The sequence below is a fragment of the Electrona antarctica genome (assembly GCF_951216825.1).
Source record: "Electrona antarctica genome assembly, chromosome: 8".
NCBI classification, from domain to species: Eukaryota; Metazoa; Chordata; class Actinopteri; order Myctophiformes; family Myctophidae; genus Electrona; species Electrona antarctica.
In genome coordinates this window covers 10,666,916-10,688,906 of record NC_136789.1, presented here as the reverse complement: position 1 = coordinate 10,688,906, position 21,991 = coordinate 10,666,916, and the positions used below count along the sequence as shown (strand labels likewise).

The following is a 21,991-nucleotide window of genomic DNA, read 5'->3' as shown; positions in this document are numbered from 1 at the left end:
ACAGGATACCCTAGGGCCTTATACTTAGCTGACAGGATACCCTAGGGCCCGATACTTAGCTGACAGGATACCCTAGGGCCCGATACTTAGCTGACAGGATACCCTAGGGACTGATACTTAGCTGACAGGATACCCAAGGGCCCGATACTTAGCTGACAGGATACCCTAGGGCCCGATACTTAGCTGACAGGATACCCTAGGGCCCGATACTTAGCTGACAGGATACCCTAGGGCCCGATACTTAGCTGACAGGATACCCTAGGGCCCGATACTTAGTTGACAGGATACCCTAGGGACTGATACTTAGCTGACAGGATACCCTAGGGCCCGATACTTAGCTGACAGGATACCCAAGGGCCCGATACTTAGCTGACAGGATACCCTAGGGCCCGATACTTAGTTGACAGGATACCCTAGGGCCCGATACTTAGCTGACAGGATACCCTAGGGCCCGATACTTAGCTGACAGGATACCCTAGGGCCCGATACTTAGCTGACAGGATACCAAAGGGCCTGATACTTAGCTGACAAGATACCCTAGGGCCCGATACTTAGCTGACAGGATACCCTAGGGCCCGATACTTAGCTGACAGGATACCCTATAGGGCCCGATACTTAGCTGACAGGATACCCTAGGGCCCGATACTTAGCTGACAGGATACCAAAGGGCCCGATACTTAGCTGACAGGATACCCAAGGGCCCGATACTTAGCTGACAGGATACCAAAGGGCCCGATACTTAGCTGACAGGATACCCTAGGGCCCGATACTTAGCTGACAGGATACCAAAGGGCCCGATACTTAGCTGACAGGATACCCTAAGGCCCGATACTTAGCTGACAGGATACCCTAGGGCCCGATACTTAGCTGACAGGATACCCTAGGGCCCGATACTTAGCTGACAGGATACCCAAGGGCCCGATACTTAGCTGACAGGATACCCAAGGGCCCGATACTTAGCTGACAGGATACCCAAGGGCCCGATACTTAGCTGACAGGATACCCAAGGGCCCGATACTTAGTTGACAGGATACCAAAGGGCCCGATACTTAGTTGACAGGATACCCTAGGGCCCGATACTTAGTTGACTAAACTAAATGTATTTGGCGTGAAATAGCTGATCTACAAGCGTCACACTGAGTTTGTAGATGTGCGAAGTATCGCCTAATGTCTGCCCCAGAATAGGGATGCTACGGTTGCTAAACGGATGCTAAGTGGTTACATATTCACTAAATCCATATACTTTGGACAGTAGTATATTTATTATGAAATGTGTGCGCACGCACGCGCACACACGCACACGCACACGCACACACACACACACACACACACACACACCACTGTCCCTCAACATTTCGTCCGCCCGGTGGCCACCAGGGCCCATGGTAGAAATGGAACTCTGATAAATGGACCCGAAATGTGTTAACTGGGCCTCCGTGGGCCTGACTCCAGGGCGGTGGACACCTGGTAGGTCTGAGTCTTCATCCTCCTCTTCATCTCTCTGGTCATCTGACAGACGGCCAGCGGATAGCAGCAGCACACCGCCGTCCAGTCCTCACACACACTGCCCTGCAGTGGTGGAAAGTAACTAAGTACATTTACTTAAGTACTGTACTTAAGTACAATGTTTAGGTATTTGTACTTTACTTATTAATTAGCTAATTCCAATTTCCATAACTTTTACTTCTACTCTACATCTACTACTACATCTCAGAGGCAAATATTGTAGGCTACTTTTACTCCACTACATTTATTTGAAAACTTTTGTAACTAGTTACTATATTCAAGCGTAGCGTTAGTTCATTACGGCACGGAAGGCAGATGGTTTATACATGTGTGTACATAGTTCCCCCTCATTCATTCCCCCTAGTGATCTATACTGCTTCTTTAAATCTGCTGCCTCTCCAGGCCACGCCCCCCCCAATTCAGGCCGCCTACTTAAGCAGCCTCAGCTCTCTACTCAATATTTGCATGCTGAGCTGTCAAGCAGCTCGTGTGGCGTCTGCGTGAAAATTTCCCCCTCCTCCCTGGCCTCCTCCCTGTAATTCTTAGTCCAGGGGTTATGGGATATTGTATTGTTTGTGATTGTGTAGATTAATTGTGTTGAATCATGTGTTGATGTGTCATTACTGTGTATTGCTGTTCATGGATTATTGTATCTTTGGCTCTGCTCTGGGGGTCTGGGGATATCAGAGCTGTGTCTTGGTGCTCAGATAATTGGAGATATCAATGTGATATCAGACCTGTGTCTCGGTACGCAGATCATCTGATATCACATGAGCAGAGCCACACCGCCATACTAACATGCAATAGCTTTGCAATAAATGGTTTATGGTCAATCTGAGCTGAAGTGTCTCAATGAATTATTACAAAACATGCATTAACCACTTAAGCCCTATATACATTTTACAAGCTCACAGCCAGCGTAGATGTTAAAATGACCGCCACACATGTTTGAAAGCGAAATATACCTTTAAGTATACCGGATACAGTGTTTCACATTCAGGGATAGATGTTTTCATATTAGAGCCCTGCATTGGGATCGGGAGCAGGCGTTTTTTTTGCTGTGGGAAGATCGTTTCCTACAATAACCAAGGAGTATTGAAAAACAATTGTATGCATAACCACTATCTTATATTAAAATTGTGTAATGGGAGGGCCAGCAACCACTAGTCGTTTGTGAAGATCATCCACTGCCTGCATTCACTCTCTAACTCTTAGCCTAAAAGTGATGTAATTTGTGTTCAAATTATACAAAACGTGACACCAAAAAAAATCTTTGACTGCCGCCTAGTGGTCATTGGAGGTAGTTAGCTTCTGCCGACGGAAATGGATTACTACTCATTTACATCCGGTGTCCCTGACTCTCAGACAGAGAAGAAGAAACGGCTAATGTTTATCTTTCGCGATGCGATCTTTCGCCAAAAACGGTGCGCGATGGATCGACATACAGGACAGGATTAAAAGTTGGTTTTCAGCGTAGCCGTTTCATACTGATATAAAGCGATCAAATACATGATATGGCGTATTCGGCAGACAACGAGTCTAATTAGAAATATGTGATCACATATTCGGCAGTGAAATCATGTGAAACATGTTATATATGCCTATTATATTGTCTTTTTTTTCATCCTAAACCTTTTCTGTGTTTGGATATTTGGTCCTGTGGGAAGAATTCCATTTACACAGATTTATGCACAGACTCACCCGTATTTTGTATCTCTCCCTGATGCCCACCCGCATGGCGAAGGTGGATCCAGGTAGCAGAGGCAGGCACAGACACTCTCCAAACTGGTGGGCTAAGCTCAGGTCCAGACAGCATGGCACCAAGGCCCCCAAAATACCTACAAGAACAAACAGATGCAGCACAGCTTTATGTTTCTGACAGCCAGTGAGATCTATTCCCAGGTTTATATTCGTAGAATGAATAGTGTCATGTTGAGTATCCAACATCCATCGCGATGAATTGATCAGTACAATAACGTTTCCAGCCGTGGTGAGACTACATGCGGTACATCAGATTGATTGATGGATTGAAATATTTCAGTTTATTGGCCCCCGTTCAGATTTTACGGGGGCCAGTTTCGAATTGCAGCCATCCGTAGGTGCCCTTTGAGAGCGGTTTTGAAGGAGTCAAGGGTGCTGTTCGACACATTCGAGAGAGCACAGTGTATGAGAGCACAATTCCTTATTTGTACCAAATAAATATTTACCGTATATTTGTTCTATTCTACTTGAGAGTCCTGCCTGGTTACATTGATACATTCAAGGGTATATGAAAAGGGGGGGAAAAATACTTTCTAAGCTTTGAGCAAGGCTTTGAGAGTTTACAGCCTACATATGTACAGTAAGCTACTTTTACACACCCAAACAGTGAACGATACTGGTCAAACAAGTGCAGAGGATAACTGTCTCATCACTAATGGTGGTGTCTTCTGATTGAACCACCAAGGTGACAGTGAGTGAACTATCCAAGGGATAATATAAACTGAGGCGGTCCTTATTGTCACCTAAACCCAGGGAGGATGATGTGCATTAGTTTCCAATAATGGCCCCCCCTCACTGTACATTATCCTGCTTAATACTTGGTGACTTACAAACAAAAGCAATAATTTGACATGGACATTTGACACAACCTCTGGTCAGTTATTCGAAACGTTCCTTGAATAACCAATTGAATATTCTACAAAGTCAGTATTTTGGTATGGATGTATACAGTAAGATGGAGATCTTCCCTTGGGAAAATACAAGTCCCACCATGTGCCTATAGGTGTCTATAGCCTGTATTGAGCAATATGTGATATTATTGTGAACTGAGATTTTATATTGTGTATAGTTACTTGTTTTTCTCTTGGTGTACATCACTTTGGTCAGCCTCTGCTGTTTTTAAATGTGCTCTATAAATAAAATGGACTTGTATCACTTGGTTGCACCACCGCTTGACACAATGGGACTCCCCTGTGTCAGACATTGATGCGACAGGGCTCTCTTCCCGTCTTGACGAGGACGTATGATTCACAATTCCAAGCCTATGGATATGCAACAGTAGTCAGGAACAGTTAGCGTGCCACTGCCTGCCCTTTTCAGGCAGTGTCTGGTTTTATCAGACACGTTAAGCAAGGTCAGCGGATCGCCATTCTAGTGGTTGGGAATAATTGAAAATAATGGATATAGAGAATATAGTAGGCTACGACCTGAGAGTGAGGTGATTTGGTCTCATTGTATTTGGGAATGAACAAGGATATGTGGGTGTGCGACAAATACATTATCATTCGTCATCGCCTTCTGTTGGACAACAAACAAACTGCCCGGGTGATATATGATATAATGTATTATCCTGCTCATTACACATATTCATAGCTGGGATCTGCCCTTTACCACCACAATCAGCAACTGACAACAAACGCAATTTCAAATCAGTTCCAATGCCTTACTCTACTCTAGTGTGTGTGTGTGTGTGTGTGTGTGTGTGTGTGTGTGTGTGTGTGTTACAGGTAGTCTCGTCTCTGCAGACATCAAACAGGCCAGAACTCCAGCCCCCTCCCGTCTGTGTGATGGTGGTGATGGTTGTCGTAGTGATTCCCAGGCCAGGCTGTGTGAGGAACGGGTCCGGCGAGCCCTTCGTTGCACGGTCATCGCCAACACCCGTGGTGGAACTGTCCACTCCCTGTTCCACAAATGTCGGCGTCAGAGCATTGGTCAGAGTCTGTTTGGGTCTGGAATTAGAGGGCAGACAAACATGACAAAAACACTATATTACCGTATGCGTATGTCAGAGAGAAGAATGGCTAGTTCTCAAAGCGTTTAACTTTCACCTCTGTACTTTTTAAAAATACTAAATAAGCCCAAATAACTAATTTGAGTTATCCAACACATTGTTAGTAATGGTAAAACCATTAGCTCCATTAGCATAGTGGTGCGCATGCTTCATAATTATAGTATGGACTATAGGGCCTTTCATAATTATGTGCACTGGGGTCTATCGTAACTACTTTACTTTATGCCACTTGGCAACACACAGTAATGGCTATACAGTCAGCCTGACCTCACACAATCCAAGAAATATGCTACACATACATCTTGGTTAACAACAGTATGCCACATAAAACATTTCAGTTGAGGGGAAATAAAACCCAGCTAAAATGAGCAATTCATGGGCTTATTGTCCCCTTTTATTTCTTGAGTCCCGTTCCCACCACCATCATATGCATGATTTATAAGGCAGTTGCAAGTTCCACTTCTTAAATTAGCGATTGATTATGGTCTGGCAGCTGGCCTTCCATCTAATGGCTTAGAAGAAAATGTGCTGAGGCCAAACTTAACTGCCGACCCCTGATCTAAAGGCTAGGGTGCTAGCAGGTGGGCTTAAGCACCTCATTTTGGATTCAACAGCTTTTTATTTTATCAGGCGAAACACAAACTGGCTCCAGTATTGATATGGTTTTGGGATGTGCACTGAATATCTCTGCTGTTGGGAAGGAACCACTTAACTCCAAAATGTTCATTTTTCAGGAAAAGAGAAAAAAGAAAAACATTATTCAGGAAATTAAGAAAACCATATATTTTGAAAACAAAGCAATACTGCCTCATCAAAGTTGGTGTTGTGACTTTATATATTGTCAATTACTTCCATGAGACGGGGAGAGGTGGTGGAGTTAGTTGCTTTAGCAGACAGTTTGAGGGTCCAATGGCGTTAAGAGGTTTTGTCCCAAGCGCTTTACATTGGTTCAATATTGTTGAAACAACACACGTAAAGGGTGTTCAATAGCACTGATGTATGCAAAAAAACTCCAAAACCTCAAAAATTGAGTTAGGAGGTTTCCTCCCGACAGCAATGATCAGACATTATTTGGCCTCATCCTAAACTGTGCAGATCTGGTGACGGTCTAGTTAGAGGAACTACATGTCCTTAAACAGGTAGTACTAGTCCATCAGAAAGTTAACAGCACTTGTACCCCACAAGGCCACTGGCCATGACAATATTCCCTCCAAAATTTTCAGAGACTCAGCCATCTCTATAGCTCCAATCATCACCCACATAGTAAACCTCTCCATCAAATAGGGACAGGTTCCCCAAGATGTCAAACTGGCCAAAGTAACCCCCCTGCACAAGAAAGGGAGTAAATTAGACTACCGCCCTATTTCTATTCTAAGCTCCATCTCGAAAGTGATGGAAAAAATAGTCTATGAACAGGTTGAAAAGTATCTTGCCACAAATAAATTAATGTACGAGTTCCAATCTGGCTTCAGAACATCCCAATCCACTGACACATGCCTTCTCTATTTGAGCGACCACATCAAACATGAGGTGGATGCTGGCAAATACTGCGGCATGGTCATGCTGGACCTCCAAAAGGCTTTTGACACTGTGAACCACTCCATACTGGTTAAAAGCTAAAAGCAATTGGTTTCGATAGCACATCAGTGAGCTGGATGCAATCCTACCTGGAGGGGAGAGAACAGATGGTGGAGGTGAATGGAACACTGGAATGGCAGAGTACAGCATCTTGCAATGGGTCTGGTCCACAAGATTCGATACACCACCAAGATACCCATGTACCGGTCTAAATACTTCCTTAATGTTAACAGTCCACACCCACAACACCAGAGGGAATGCAACAAACCATGTGCAACCCAGATTCGGCACAAACAAGGGACTAAATTATTTTCGCTCCTATGCCACCAAAATGTGGAACGCCCTACCAACAGTCATTAAAACATGCAAATCCCTTGACTCCTTCAAAACCACTCTCAAGGGGCACCTACAGACAGACGGCTGCAATTCGAAACTGGCCCCGGTAAAAATCCGAATCCCCTCCCACCACCATATGTTTCTTTTCCCTTTTTACCTCCTTTATGATGAATTCCTGTTCTGTTCTTTGGCTATATAGAAGTGTCTATTTGTACGTCTCTAAATGTTTTGATGAATTAAACAAGGTGGACCCTCTTGTAAACAAGTGTAATGCTTTATTGGGTCGTCCACTCACAGTTAACAGTCTTTTGTTATATTAGTTTTTATTGGATTTTTTATAGACATGACAAACAAGACATACATAACAAATACACCAGACTGGGCAATGTCTACGAAACGAGAGGCAAACCTATCGTGATGAGTGATGATAGCATGGGCCATGAACACAACAGTCGTGAAACATCAACATCATACATCGACAGGAGGGCATGCAGAGCAGCAGCCATAGAGCATTAGCATCAACAAACGTACAGCAGGGCAATCAGTCTAGGAGTTACACAGATGAAGCAAGGTGAGCTGTAATAGGGCCCCATATATATTCGAATGTTGCTAGACTGTTCTGGCCGTTGCAACGCAACCTCTCCAAATGTATCAAAGATACGAATTCAATCGGTGGGTCAGTCAATCTGTCCATCCACCATACAAAACTACCTCTAATTCTGTAATTTGATGTGCATCCTCATGCTCCCGAGAGGATCCCTACTGAAAGGCAGATTCTAAGATGAACCTTTCTCTAGGGCCAATCTCCCATTTCCCCAAGCCATTGACCAGAGCGGATGTGGTCCTGGCTACTTGCATGTGACATGTGCCAACTTTGATTTGCATGGCACATTTGATGCATATGGAAAACGCACAAGAGAGCTACAGGGTGAAAGGAAAATGTGCCTGATGTTGAAAAAATGACGTATTGATTTAACAATCCCCTTAATTTTACCGTTAAAGCATATGTTTTTACCTTACTGTATATACACAGTAGAATTCCTCTTAAATCCATCCTCGGTTAATGTACTTCAATTCATTCTACTCATTCCCAATTGTTACAGCAACCACCCCTGTCCTCAGATGACCAATGGTACTGTGAGTAAAAATGAACATTGGGGAAACCCCCTGCAAATATGTGATACAGCGCAACACTTTCAAAGATCTCAATTTATATTTTATACTAGTGTCACGTGGCTGACCGTGACACCAGTAGTGGACAGACAGCAGTGACAGTTGCACCGATAGGGACAAAAATGACACTTACTGCTCCGTGACAGTCGACTGTTCCATGGCAACTCTACCCGTCTGCTCCCTGCCAGGGCAGTTTGTGCGTTTGTGTGTGTGTGTGTGTGTGTGTGTGTGTGTGAGAGGCACACACATGCATGTGTTATGGTGATTCAAAGTGAGGAGCAATAGAAAGGAAATTAAAGGAGGGAGAACAAATGGGTAGGAGAGGGGAGGGACAGAGAGAGAGATCAGGATGTGGTTCTGGTGGGGTTGAGTGAGTGGGAGGAGGAGATAATGTGGTGTGGTGCTGGCTGGACCAGCGGCTGTGTGGCGGAGATAACCACAGTGTAGCTGAGTGGCTCTGTTAGTCTGTACTGCTACATGAATGAGAGAGGCTTACACGGACGCGCGCACACACACATACACACACACACTTCTACTGGGTGGCTGATGCCGAGACAAGAATCCAGAATGCTTTGTAGAGAAGTCGTTACACACACACACACACACAGTACATGATGCGACTGCATGAATGCACATTTCTGCATGGCGAAGATACGTACACACATGAACGTCTCTCACTCACACTCACACACACACACCCCATGGTGAAGACACATACACACATGCACGTACGTCACACTCTCTCTCTCTCACACACACACGCACGCACGCACGGTAAGCAGATCATGCATGCAAGCTCGCCAAAGTGATACATGGCCTACCCGCAACCGAATACAACAACACAAAATGATAGTTTTCTTATGGCCAAATTGTAGTTACATCAATGTCCTCTTACCTACCACTAGCTTTCACCTAGTATCTGTAGGGACTAGCTGTTATACCATCAGTTATAAAGTCAGGCATTTAGCAGAAAATCTTATTCTGTGACATACTAAGTTCAGGATCAGAGTATCAACAATCGACTGCAACGGTAAATGGACTGCAAAGAAAACAATTAGGCAATACCAAGCACTATAACTACAGTAACTAAGTAATAAGTAATAACAATAACTATAACAATATCATCAATGTCATAGTTGTAGAGTGGACACCACTTGAGTTTGAATATTTGTCTTTTCTTTTTTTAAAGTACATCCTGGAACATGTGGACTGTCAGAGACGGAGAGAGAGAGATGGCTGCGGTATCTCAGCCAGTCGGTCAGTTTGCCTGGAAGCATTTGACAGAGGCAGTGAAACAGAGGATTAAGCTTGGCAGGCCAACAGAACAAAAGACCAGAAGCTAGACAGCCACACAGAGATAGTGAAACAAACACACACAAGCAAGCAATTACCTGGAAACTAGTGAGACAATATGGTTCAGTAGGACTAGTGAGACAATATGGTTCAGTAGGACTAGTGAGACAATATGGTTCAGTAGGACTAGTGAGACAATAATGGTTCACTAGGTAATCCTTGCATAATGATCTTGCATATCTATAGCATATTAAAAGCAGAACTAGTTTCAGGGTCAATTGAGGTTAATATTAAATACAGAATTTGTTTCAGAAGTTCAGCAGGGTCAATCATGCCCAATTTGGTCTTTTACTGCATTCTGAGGGAAAAGGGGGGACGGGGGTAGTTATGGCAAAAATGTAACTTACTGTTGTTGGCGTTTATTAGATTACATTTTGTGAAACAATTTAAATTGAAACCAGGATGAGCACAAAGGAACATTTGATCTCTTCCTGCATGCTCAGTTGAACCCACCCAATGAACCGTAAATAACTAAATTAAATAATGACTAGCCACAACGGGTCTCTGTTACCATCTATTGAACAGAAATTCCAATCTTACCAGTAGCAACGCACGCATCACATGTATGAGGCTTAGGACTTCATTTATACATCGCTGGAGGGTGTCACTTGTCAAAAAGAACAGATAAGCTATACAAGCACCATTTTAAAACAGAGTATAAATTAGGCAGGAACCAGTTGCTCAAGGACAAAACTGTTCCCCTTAGATTTCCTGTACTCCGACATTGATCTTGTTATCAGTCGCATACACCCAATCCAGCGTGTTTAACCCATTGAGACCTGAAGCAGATTCTACAAATGCCTTCTAAATCAGCAGTTCACACTTTCAAAGATTTTTTCCAAAATGTTCAAAAATAGATGTACAAGCTCGCAGAATGGCACAAAGTGACTCACTGTGAGCTTGTGAATCTGCTATTTTTGAATATCCTACGTAAAAATCTAAAATGACACAGATGATCCTTTCCCGGTTTTAATGGGTCAAAGTCAGTTTGATAGTGGAAGAAATACTCAGATCTAAGTAAGTGATGGTAGAAATATGACTAAAACTATTAGACTAAATATATAATATTGCCAATTTCATCAACAAATAACTACACTAAAATGTAGGGACAATATCAACGATTCATCGATTTAGTTGACTAAAAGTAAAATGTTTCAGATGACTAAAATATGACTGATGGAATTGTGGTTGTGGTTTAAAACTAAACCACAATCCGCCGTCAAAATTAACACAGCACCACTATCGGGGTTAAAAAATAATGCACGATGCATTTTGTTTTTGATAACCCCAGCGGCTCATCGTCAATCACGCCTTATGTAGTTTCCTACAATTCCATTTGCTTGTCTGTGTATGGGCAACATTTTGAGGGATCCCTCCTGCTGTATTAGCTCAGCGCCACGTTTTACTCATTTCGTCAGGGCACTGCTTTCAATGCAACGTATCTCACCTTTCACAAAACAGGGGCCCACGTGGCTACAAAACCTTACTGACATCTGAGGCAGGTCGGTGTTCCGTCTAGTGGGGCGAAGCTCTGCTTGTTTTATATTCTGGAAAGAAACCGAGCAGAACAGGTAAACAGAGAGACCGACTGAATGTTTCATGGGTTTTTTTATTATTATTTCCTTGGGAAAAAAAAGAGCACAATCCACATTAACTGTCAACCGCTGCTAGAAAATAGTCCTGTCCGTCGCACGTTTCTCCACCAACCATTAGGGCAAAAAAAACTACCTGTTGTACAAAACAACAGTAGATGTTTTAACATCTACTGCGATGATCCCGCAGGCGAGGGCTGGCCAACAGCAATACAGGATGACAGGACGGCAAAAGGGACCATCTATTTCTTTTGATCTTATAACAAGTTTGAGCAGATGCTCGCTGAAAGCTCATTTTATTTCCCAGAGGGGGGCACAAAAGGGCCGGACGAAAATGCTTTAGCTTTGCTGAGCTTGCACTTTATTTGGAGTCGAGATGAGCAGACAGAACAAAACGAGATGTTTTGTGTGACCATTACAGGAAGAACAAAAATAAGGTGAACTCAAACGGAAGGGAACCCCAAATAACACCTCCCTCTGAAGGACATGCAGAAAATGTTGCGCACCTCCGTTTATTTAGCAACCTGAACCATGAGCCTGATTAGACGGAATAGACGCCCCTTCCTTTTTGCATATGTATGCCGAGTATCAAATCTAACGCGATGCTAGAGTCTAAGTACATTATTAATAGGTCCCATATACGTCTGGTTCTACGTCTGGTGCGTTTACTGAGGCCATGTTGGGGAAAACCTGAAATATTCAAAAACAGAATAAGGGCAGACTGTATATCGGATAAACCTCAGTGTGTATGGCGGCAGAAGCACAGAAACACATGTGAAGCCCGAGTTATACGCTGTGCTGCGACACCAGCACACAATTAAGTATAAATCACCCTTAAAAAATTTAAATTAAAAAATGACATAAAGCTCCTCCGTCTTGTTCTGCTGGGTGGCACACAGTGACGTGCTGTTCTACTGGAGGAGCAGGTAAACCAGGGAGTCTCCGATGTCAACCGTGAGGCCGTTATCAGCCATGGTGACCCGCTTGTCCTCCAGGTTGATGCTGAACACAGACTTGTCCGAGACGGGCAGCTTGCCCTCTTCCTCGCGGCCCAGAATAGGAACCCGTCGGGGTCCCAGGACCGGGTCCTCGTAGCGCATCAACTTCACCCTGGACAGGTCTGAAGGAGGACAGGGAGAGGGAGGTAGAGTGTGTCAGGTAGAGTGTGTCAGAGAATGGCAGTGAGAAAGACAGGAGAGTGAATGTTGGGTGAAAAGAGTTAGAAAGTGACATTGGAAGAGGGAGGGGAAGGTGAAGGGCAGGCAGCACAGCAAGAGCAAAGGAGACAGAGCAAGGGATGACGGAGGACAGAAGAGAACGCTAGTTAATACTCACGACGCCAAGCCACTTCATAACCCGCCAAATGACGGGTTAAGATTTTACCACGCAGGTCGCCATACGCGCCATATGGCGGGTAATAAGGTTTATATCAATTCCAAGCAGCCGAAGCTCAAAACTAACCTTTCGTGCTGTCCAGGCTGCTAGACAGCGCCTACGTTCTTCCAATCATGTGGATCAATGCGCGCACACCCCTTAAGGATCCACTCATTGTCGTTTCTTTGCTGCTTGTTTTCTCAGAAAAATACTCCAAAGTTGTTGTTTTAGTCCAATCCGCCCGACGTGATTTCTATCGCATCACACCCGACATATTACCGTTTGTGGTGAAAGCCAGGACATGCTCGTACAACTTTTTGCTCCTCCTCTCGCTGTGTTGGGCTATGTGCCCCGGAAGTAGTTGGCACAAATATACAGATATTGCCTGGCTGCTTGCGGTAACATCACAGGAGGACCCCCTCTAAAATGAGATGAGGCATCTCAAGGGGCTCATCCTTTCAATAAAGGTATATATAGAGGGCGATGAAAGTGTTAAGAACCCAGGTCAGAATGACAAGCATCTCTATTACTAAATGAAGGACAGAAAACACAGAGGTACTGTAGTAGGTTGTTGAATTGTGTCATTATGGAATAATTAAATAACAGTTCACAGCACTGTGTGTGTGTGTGTGTGTGTCACTGCTAGCATCACCTGTGAAGGTCCAAGACAATTCTTGCCCCGGCAATATCACCAAGGACCATTTCCGGCGTGGTGTTTGTTGCATTCGGCGAATACAGTGAGCCACGTTCCCAGGCACACTGAGGCTTCATAAAATCTGGACTTAAACGCGATCACGTACAGAGACCACGGGGATGAATGTACTGTTCCTCAACACTACTGACCTTTTATGAGTCTGTTCACTTTGGCTAGTCGGCGAACAACGCTATCTCTGTTGTCCCCTTGTCGAATGTCAACCCTGGTGGAAAACAAGCCGTTGAACGGCTGGGGGTTGATGAAGGACACAGACACGGCGGGCTAGAGAGAGAAAGACAGAGAGAGAGAGAGAGACAGAGGGAGACAGACAGAGAGACAGACATCGACAGAGTTTTGTTTAGTTAGTTTTAAATTTCATAGATGCTAGAAAAAAACTAAATTATTAGGAATAACCACATTTCTGACCAAAAAGGTAAAAAAAACAAAAACAAGGACAAGACAATTTGATATAATAAAATAACTTGACCATACAGAAGGCACATTCCTATTATATCTTTTTTATAATCTACATTTTTTAATTTGAAGTCTTTTTTAAATTTGTTTAATGAGCGGCACAATTTCACATCTTTATCGAGGCTGTTCCACAAAGAAGTTACTCCTGCAGTGAAAGTTCTACATGTTTGGCATTTGTTCTGGTTTTTAGACAGACAGACAGACAGAGACACAGAGAGAGAGACAGAGAGAGTGTGTGTGTGTGTGTGTGTACTGACAGGCTGTACCAGTGTGTTTGGCAACCTGACTGCTCAGTGCTCAGGGCAGGTCATTATAGGCAAAACCTTTTTCAAAAATAGATACGACACGACGGTTGGAGGAAAACAAATCTACCTGCTTACGGAGTTTAGACCATACTCAGTGTTAACTGTTTAGGTCTCATAATAACATTGATATTAACAATTATATGTATATCTTTCTTTTTCTCAAATGAAATAATATTAAAATAGCTATTGAAATGGCCCATTGTTTTCAGCTTGCTGTGCCGCTCGGAGGTTGCTTGGTTCTGGGCCCACAGGCTGCCTATTGAATAGGTGAGAACTTTGGGATGTGTATCAGGGAGAGCCAGAGCACAAGTATTCATTGTATTTTGAGAGAAACATAAATAAAAAATGTTTAACACACACACACACACACACACACACACACACACACACACACACACACACACACACACACACACACACACACACACACACACACACACACACACACACACACACACACACACACACACACACACACGGAAAGTTTAAATTGGACACACTGCGGGACTTGAGCCATGAAGAACCGTATCCCGAGAGAAGGTGACTTACAGCCGCCACTCAGATGTGAGCTGCTATTCTCAAATAGTCAGTATCATGTCAATATTATGGTTTGTATCATATCAGTATCATGTCGGTGCCATTGTCAGTATCATGGTCAGTATCATGTTACTAACATGATACTGACATGATGTTAGTATCATGGTCAGTAACATGTTAGTATCGTGGTCAGTATCATGTTAGTATCGTGGCCAGTATCATGGTCAGTATCATGTTAGTATCATGGTCAGTATTATCTTAGTATCATGGTCAGTATTATGTTAGTATCATGGCCAGTATCATGGTCAGTATCATGTTAGTATCATGGTCAGTATTATCTTAGTATCATGGTCAGTATCATGTTAGTATCATGGTCAGTATCATGTCGGTGTCATGGTCAGTATTATCTTAGTATCATGGTCAGTATCATGTTAGTATCATGTCGGTGTCATGGTCAGTATTATCTTAGTATCATGTTCGTATCGTGGTCAGTATCATGTCAGTATCATCTTAGTATCATATTCGTGGTCAGTATCATCACTTATAGCAGTAGTTTATTAGGCTACTGAGGTTTCAACGTTTCGGTCTATTACAACCGTCATCAGGTATCTCCTGGACGATTCTTTCCCGGTTTGAATGGCACAAAAGCGCCTACCTCTGATCTGAACACGCAGAAGGGTTTCCCTGGGCAACAGTCCTCCTTCACCTTGTCATCAGCCTCGGACGCAGGCAGCACGTCGATCTGATCCAGCTGTCACAGAGAAACACACACACATTCATTCTAGATGACAAAAATGCCCTGCAATAAGAACACCTCTCCAGAGAGAGAAACACAGAAATTGCTTTCAGTTTATTGGTCTGCTGGGTGTTTTGCTTGAGATGGGGTCGGTAGTTCATTAACCACCCTATATACCTCCTTGAGCGGGGTCCTCCAGGGGTCTATACTTGGCTTTTACAGAGCGTAATAGTGGTAGCCATGTTTTTTCACGGCATAGTTACTTTCCACAGATATAAATCCCATTCATTTCACCAAATCATTATACTAATGTAACAAAGCCCATAATAAACTGTCCCGCTGTGTTGCTGGTTTGATGGGTCTTTCTCAGTACCTCCACGGAGTTGGTGAGATACACCAGGTTCTTCTCCAGCACGTCAGCCTCGTCAAACTCCAGCTGCAGGTCCAGGACCCTGGCGCCATTCTTCTCCAGGTTCTCCTGTGGATCACCGTTATCACAATGTCATTGACCATTAACTGTCAAAGATGAATTAATTAGGCAATATATGTGTTAAAGGAGTAGTTCACCCAAATAAATTGCTTATTTTCTTTCAATTACAGACCCTATGAAGAGAGTTTTTAGCTTTTTGGAGCTGGTCATCAAGTTATTGGCTCAGGAATGCGACTGATGATTATGGAACATCTCATATAATTGTGGCCAGGTTATAATAATGTAATCATTGTAACAGACCTAATCACAGGGAGGCCAGAACCATTGAAATATATACAACACTGAAAGATGGATCAGTGACAATGGGGTGTGTGTGTGTGTGCGTGCGTGCAATTGTGAGCACTGTGAGTGTGGAAGGGGGAAGGTCAGTGTGTTTTGTCATTCTCAAATCAACTTCTGTTGTTTTTAAATGGGTTGTGTAGATAACAATGACTTGGTGTGTGTGCGTGCGTGCGGACGTGCGCGAGCGTGTGTGTGTTTTAAGCGAGTGACTCAATCACTTGGGAAATGCATTGTTTTCTAATGATCAAGTAGATGAGAGTGAATGAGTGAGCGGGTTACTTTGTGTGAATAAGGCCATGAATCGACTGATCTCTGCACAACGCATTAAACCCACGCTGTCATCATTTACTCCCACAGTTGACAGCAAAGGACAAAGCATGACTAAAATGCCAACATTCTGCAGAGATTCCTTTTTGGATTTTGGACCACTGGAGCAAACTCATCATCAGACCAACGTTTTCGTCTACAAACTGAAACAAGTCAACAAGAACGACACCAGGGAGGGAGAGACAAAAATAACTGACAACCGAAGGGACATTGCAGGCTATCACTGGGACATCACTGGGTTCATCAATATAAAGTATTACTTCGGTATTTCTTAGCTCTCTTTCAGCTTGGTTGCCAACCATGTGACAGTTAAGGCTGTCATGATTATGACATTTTACTTGACGATTAGTTGCGATTAACGATGTCATTGTGTGGCTTTTAACGGTGTTACTGCTCCTGGCGGAACGTTCCGTCATAAGGAATCCAACCAGCAACTGCTTCTGGCGTAATGTTCCGCCTGATAAGCTTTATTATTGATATCAAACCGGATCTCTTTTTTTTAATCATTATTTTGGCTTGGCCTTTCCTTCTTTAGCTATCCTAGACCGGATTGCGCAACCGCGCTGCCGTCCACCTCCCTTTATACAGGCTGACTAAAAAGCTGAATAACTCGAAATCTAAGGAGCTCTCCATGGTTTGGATAAAATGCGCGATGTTCGGAGGTTTAGATGGAAACATTGGCGCTTTCTAGAGCAAGGATGGCTTCATTTTAGCTCGCTAGCATTAACGCTATTTATTTAGCATTAAAGACGTCAGGACGTCAGACCAGTGTGTGCTGCATTGAAATAGGCTCGTCTGCGGTTGGCTCTGCGTCCAGCAGGAGGCAGTATATGGCTTAAACAAGACTTGCACGGGGCAGACCTGACAAAAAAATCAAATGCGCAAAGAAATGACTGACAATGACCGATATATTTAATACCTTATACTCAAAATGTGTTACAAAATAGTGGAAATAGCCGATCTATAAGCTCACAAGGCCATGCGTTGTGAGCTTGTAGATCTGCCATTTCCACAATTTTTTTTAAATGTTTCAAAAGGTGTGAACCTTTCTGAACATGGAAACAATTATGGAAAATAACTGTAATTATCTCTAATAATTGCAATTAGGTGATTAATTGTGACAGGCCTAGTGACAGTTAACACCCAGGAAATGCCTGTCCTTTTTCCCCCTACATCAGCTTCAAGTGTTCTTTTTCTTATCTCTGCCAAAATCACAATGACAATGTCATGCCGTTATTGTTTGGTTCATGATACACACTCTCAATGGATGGAAAGAGAAAGAGCACAAAAGCAAGGTTATGTGGACCTAAACGAGAGATAAATAATGGCATGCATAATAGAAATCGACTTTAAAACACAGAATCTATTGCACCCACAAAGTGCTGTGTACACAGGGCAGGCACTTTGTGGGTGCAATAGATTACATGTTTTAAAGTGGGTGCCACAGTCCGAGATTATTATTATTTTTTAAACTCCGCTTTTGTTTTCCGCTCAACAACTGCAACATAATTCCACAGATCTCAATAATATGACTGAAACTCCATGTGTAACAGCCAATGTCCAGGGTATCCTTAATTAGTAATGATGGGAAGCAGGAGGGGAGAGGACAGAAGAGAGGAGTGAAGCGGGGAGGAGAATAGGAGAGGAGCGAGGTGGAGAGGAAAGGAGAGGAACATAATATTAAAGGAAAAGGAGGCGATGCTGCAACAGGAGAAAAGCTGCAGCTCTGGCATCTTGCCAAAGCTATACTGTACCTCTACACAGACACTTTAATATACACACAAAACAACCGTCAGCCTTCAACCTTACCTTGATCATAGCTACGAAGGGCATGACTCTTTTCATGTATTTCTTGAGCTCCGGCAGGGCTCCCAGCTCACCAGCGATCACCTTGTTGTCTGGAAGCACTCCGCTGTTACTCTGAGAAGGGCAGCATCAATCACGCAGGCAAGAGGGAACACCAGGGGGAGAGAGAGGGAGAAACATTAGCTTTGTAGTCAAAACCTGTTCCTAAAGAGCACTACAGACATGTAGTGAGGGTAATATCATCTTTATCTACAAAGCACTTTTCAAAACTGCCGTTAAGAATCTGTAAAAAGAAAAAAGTGAATAAAGAAATATATAAATGAGAATGATTAAAAAAGGTAAAAATAAAGATTACACGGAACATAGCCGATCTACAAGCTCACAACTGAAAAGGCCCGGACAGCGGACACCTGTAGTTGTAGTATTCTACAGTCAAATTGACCCACCACAGCGTAGCAGCAGAAAGTTTAAATATTAACCACTTAAGCCTTATACTTCTATATACCCCTAGTGTCTATACAAGGGGTTTATATTCTACAGTACGTGCCCTCCTTTTTTCTCCCTCTATACCAAATGTCTTGGATGAAATTAGCACCTTGTGAGCTTGTAGAGTGGCTAGGGAAACTAGGGTTCATGTTGTTAATCCATTGAGACCTGGAACGCATCCATGTCACGTTAGCGTTTAACCACATTAACCATTAACCCATTTTGGGCGGGAACCCCTTTTGGTGTTTTAAACATTATGTTATAATTTAGCTATTGAAAAATAGCAGATCTACAAGCTCATAGCGCGCCACCGAGTGGCGCGCTATGAACTTGTAGGTCTGCTATTTTTGAAAAATCGTTAAAATGTGCCTCAAATCTTTCTGAAAATTGTCATGATTTAGAAAACTTTTTTTATTTAATTTCGACGTCAGGCCTGAATGGGTTAAAGGTTAAAGTATACAGCATGAATGGACGGACAGGCTCTTGATCTGACACCAGTTCACTCATTGTATATCTCTCAAGCTCGACAATCGCTTCCACAATGCAATAGTAAATAATCTGCAATTATACCTGCTAAATGTTCAGAAGCCGCTACTATCTACTCTCTGAAAGGATATTTGACCAATCACTCACTGTGTTCACGAACATGTATTTTAAAATATATTTCTGAATTTCTATTTCTAGCAAGACAGGCATTGACCATTTTTTTTTCTAGTCAGAATTATTTACGCCAGAGGAGTGGAAAACCTCTGGCGAATTAAATATTTATATTACTCAGGGCCTGCTCTAGGGGCAGGCGGAACAGTTCCCCGCCTAGGGCGACCTGCTGATATTACTACAGGTAGTTCTTCTGACCGAGCAATTGGTTGAAATAGGCTCTCCAGCCGTGCTGAAATGGGCATGACAGCACACTAGCCGTTAAAAGATTTGAGAACGGATTAATCACATTAGAAATATCATCAGTTGTGCTGATTAGTGATTAGACAGAGTTTGGTCAGAGCAGCAGCATTATTGTCTTAGGAATGGAACAAAAAGGGCAGGTATACGCTGATGCTCCTGTATTTTAACATCAGTTATTATGGTAATATTTTCTGAGGTGGTACTTCAGTATACAAAGTTTGGCAACCACCGATTTACGCGACTGCACATGCAAAACGGAAGTGGGGGACATGTGTGTGTTTGTCCGTCTGCTATGCGTTGTGGACATGTTCCTTACCTTGTAGTATTTGCCCAGTAGTGACAAGGCGCTGTGCTGCCACGGAGGGTAACACTTGGCCACGTAGATGGTACCGTGGGAGGGCTTGGCTGGGGGCTTGGAATCCCCTTTCTGTAAGGGGGGAGAAACAGAGACGGCAAAGGTATATATATAGACGAAAACCGTGGAGAGGTGCCTTGTTGTAGGCCAGGTGTAGGCAATCAATGCTGCGGTGTCAAGCTGCACTTAACAGGTTCCGTCCATCCGACGTGCCCACACGTCATAAGCAATCCAACCGACGGATTCAAAGGACGTGTGTACACGTCCTAGGTCCTAACGCATCTTCAATGATATCAAACGAGAGAAGAATATTCGGAATTTTTTTCCTTTTTTTAAATTTTTGAGTGGGACTCCAAGGCCACCGTACGCTTCGCTTTTCGTTCATGCGCGGTCCGGTCACTTCCCCGTTTACCGCTGCAGAAAGAATGCCTCGTCTCTCCTAATCTAGGGCGCTCTCCGTGGTTTTGATCTGATGGATATACTAAGCTCTTCATTTCTGACAACTGCCTCTCGTTCAAAATATGAACGCGATGGATTATTTAGCAAAATATATATATCTCAGTTTTTTTCCAGAACAGAAGGGGGGTTGGGGGGGCTTTACAGAGTAAAAGCGGCCATGTCTTCCCGGCACCCCAGAGCTTCTATTTTGAAGGAATCCCGGTGCTGATTGTGTTAATAAGCCTATGTATGTTTCGTAATAATAATCAAAATCTACAAAGTAACTAACTAGTAACTAAAGTTTTCAAATAAATGTAGTGGAGTAAAAGTACAATATTTGGATTTGAGATGTAGTGGAGAAGACGTAAAAGTATTGGAAACAATACCTCAACATTTTACTTAAGTACAGTCCTTGAGTAAAGGTACTTAGTTACTTTCCCCCATAAAAATAAACAAGTACCGGTAAATAAATGAATATAATAAATGAGCTTCTCAATTATGTGTTTTATCAAAAAAGTAATCATCAATATAATAATTGCTAAGATGCAATTTTCCTTCCACACATTATGCTACTATGTTGTGACCAATATGATGCAATGATAATCGTAATTGATAATAGTCTCTTTTGCATAAGACGTAAATTAAGTCATTTTAAATGTTAATTATTTAAGTTGCTGTGTGTGATGGGGTGTCACCTTATCAAACTGGACATCCACTCGCTCATTTTACAAGAAAACTCTCGACTCTGCTACAGTATATTGTGTGTGCAGACTGTGCACACATTTCTTCAGATAAGTGAAGGGCTGTGGTAATAGCTCATCATCACACAGTCTGCAATGAAATGTGTTCTTCCTCCATTTTGTGTGTGTGTGTGCACGGGCGCGTTGCGTGCGTATCAGGCGAGCTATTAGTGTCAACTTGACAGTGTTCAGAATGTTGCATTAATTATAAAACCATTAGCATTAGGAATCTCCATAGTCTACACATACACAATTTTAATAATTTAAGGCGGCTGTGTGTGATGTGTGTCACCTTATCAAACTGGACATCTACTCACTCACTGTCAATATGCATTTCCTCAGATAAGTGTGTGTGTGTGTGTGTGTGTGTGTGGAGATTTCAGCTGTCATGTTTGATGACTCCTAGGTATTTACACTATAATAACAAAAATGCATATTCATACAATAATAATAAATAATAATTAATTTTATTTGTATTGCACTTTTCATTCACAGGGAATCTCAGAGTGCTACATGGTTAAAAACATATAATCAATCATAGAAGGTTAAAAACAGGGTTATCAAAAGAGAATCAAGTGCAAAAACGACAACAATTCAACACGAGAAAGCCTTCCGAAACAGGAACGTTTTCAGGCCTGTTTTAAAAGTGTCTATAGACGCCTTATCAGACGACGTCACACTGATAAGAAACGGCATGCGCGCGCATAAAGGCAGCAGAAGAACACCACCTCTCATAA

At 42.9% G+C, this 21,991-nt stretch overlaps 2 protein-coding genes across 3 annotated transcripts in view; both read right to left on the bottom strand.

Annotated features, from left to right (window-relative positions):
• Positions 1-1,422: 1,422 nt before the first annotated feature.
• Positions 1,423-8,529, bottom strand: plac8l1 (PLAC8 like 1; the record flags this gene model as incomplete). The annotated part of the gene is made up of 4 exons (XM_079508015.1): positions 8,499-8,529; positions 4,993-5,216; positions 3,208-3,344; positions 1,423-1,569 (listed from the first exon to the last, which is right to left on the bottom strand). Exons 1-4 carry the CDS (start codon positions 8,522-8,524, stop codon positions 1,423-1,425), a joined length of 534 nt encoding a protein of 177 aa, XP_079364141.1. The 5' UTR covers positions 8,525-8,529.
• Positions 8,530-11,307: 2,778 nt separating this feature from the next.
• Positions 11,308-21,991, bottom strand: part of lars1b (leucyl-tRNA synthetase 1b) — a 48,105-nt gene continuing 37,421 nt past the window's right edge. For both annotated transcript variants that reach the window (XM_079508399.1, XM_079508400.1), the window contains exons 27-32: positions 20,038-20,148; positions 18,339-18,449; positions 15,804-15,908; positions 15,350-15,445; positions 13,528-13,660; positions 11,308-12,430 (exon numbers count right to left, since the gene is read on the bottom strand). In XM_079508399.1, coding sequence (XP_079364525.1) covers positions 12,222-12,430; positions 13,528-13,660; positions 15,350-15,445; positions 15,804-15,908; positions 18,339-18,449; positions 20,038-20,148 — 765 coding nt within the window. In that variant the 3' untranslated portion in view covers positions 11,308-12,221. The remainder of the gene's footprint in view (positions 12,431-13,527; positions 13,661-15,349; positions 15,446-15,803; positions 15,909-18,338; positions 18,450-20,037; positions 20,149-21,991) is intronic.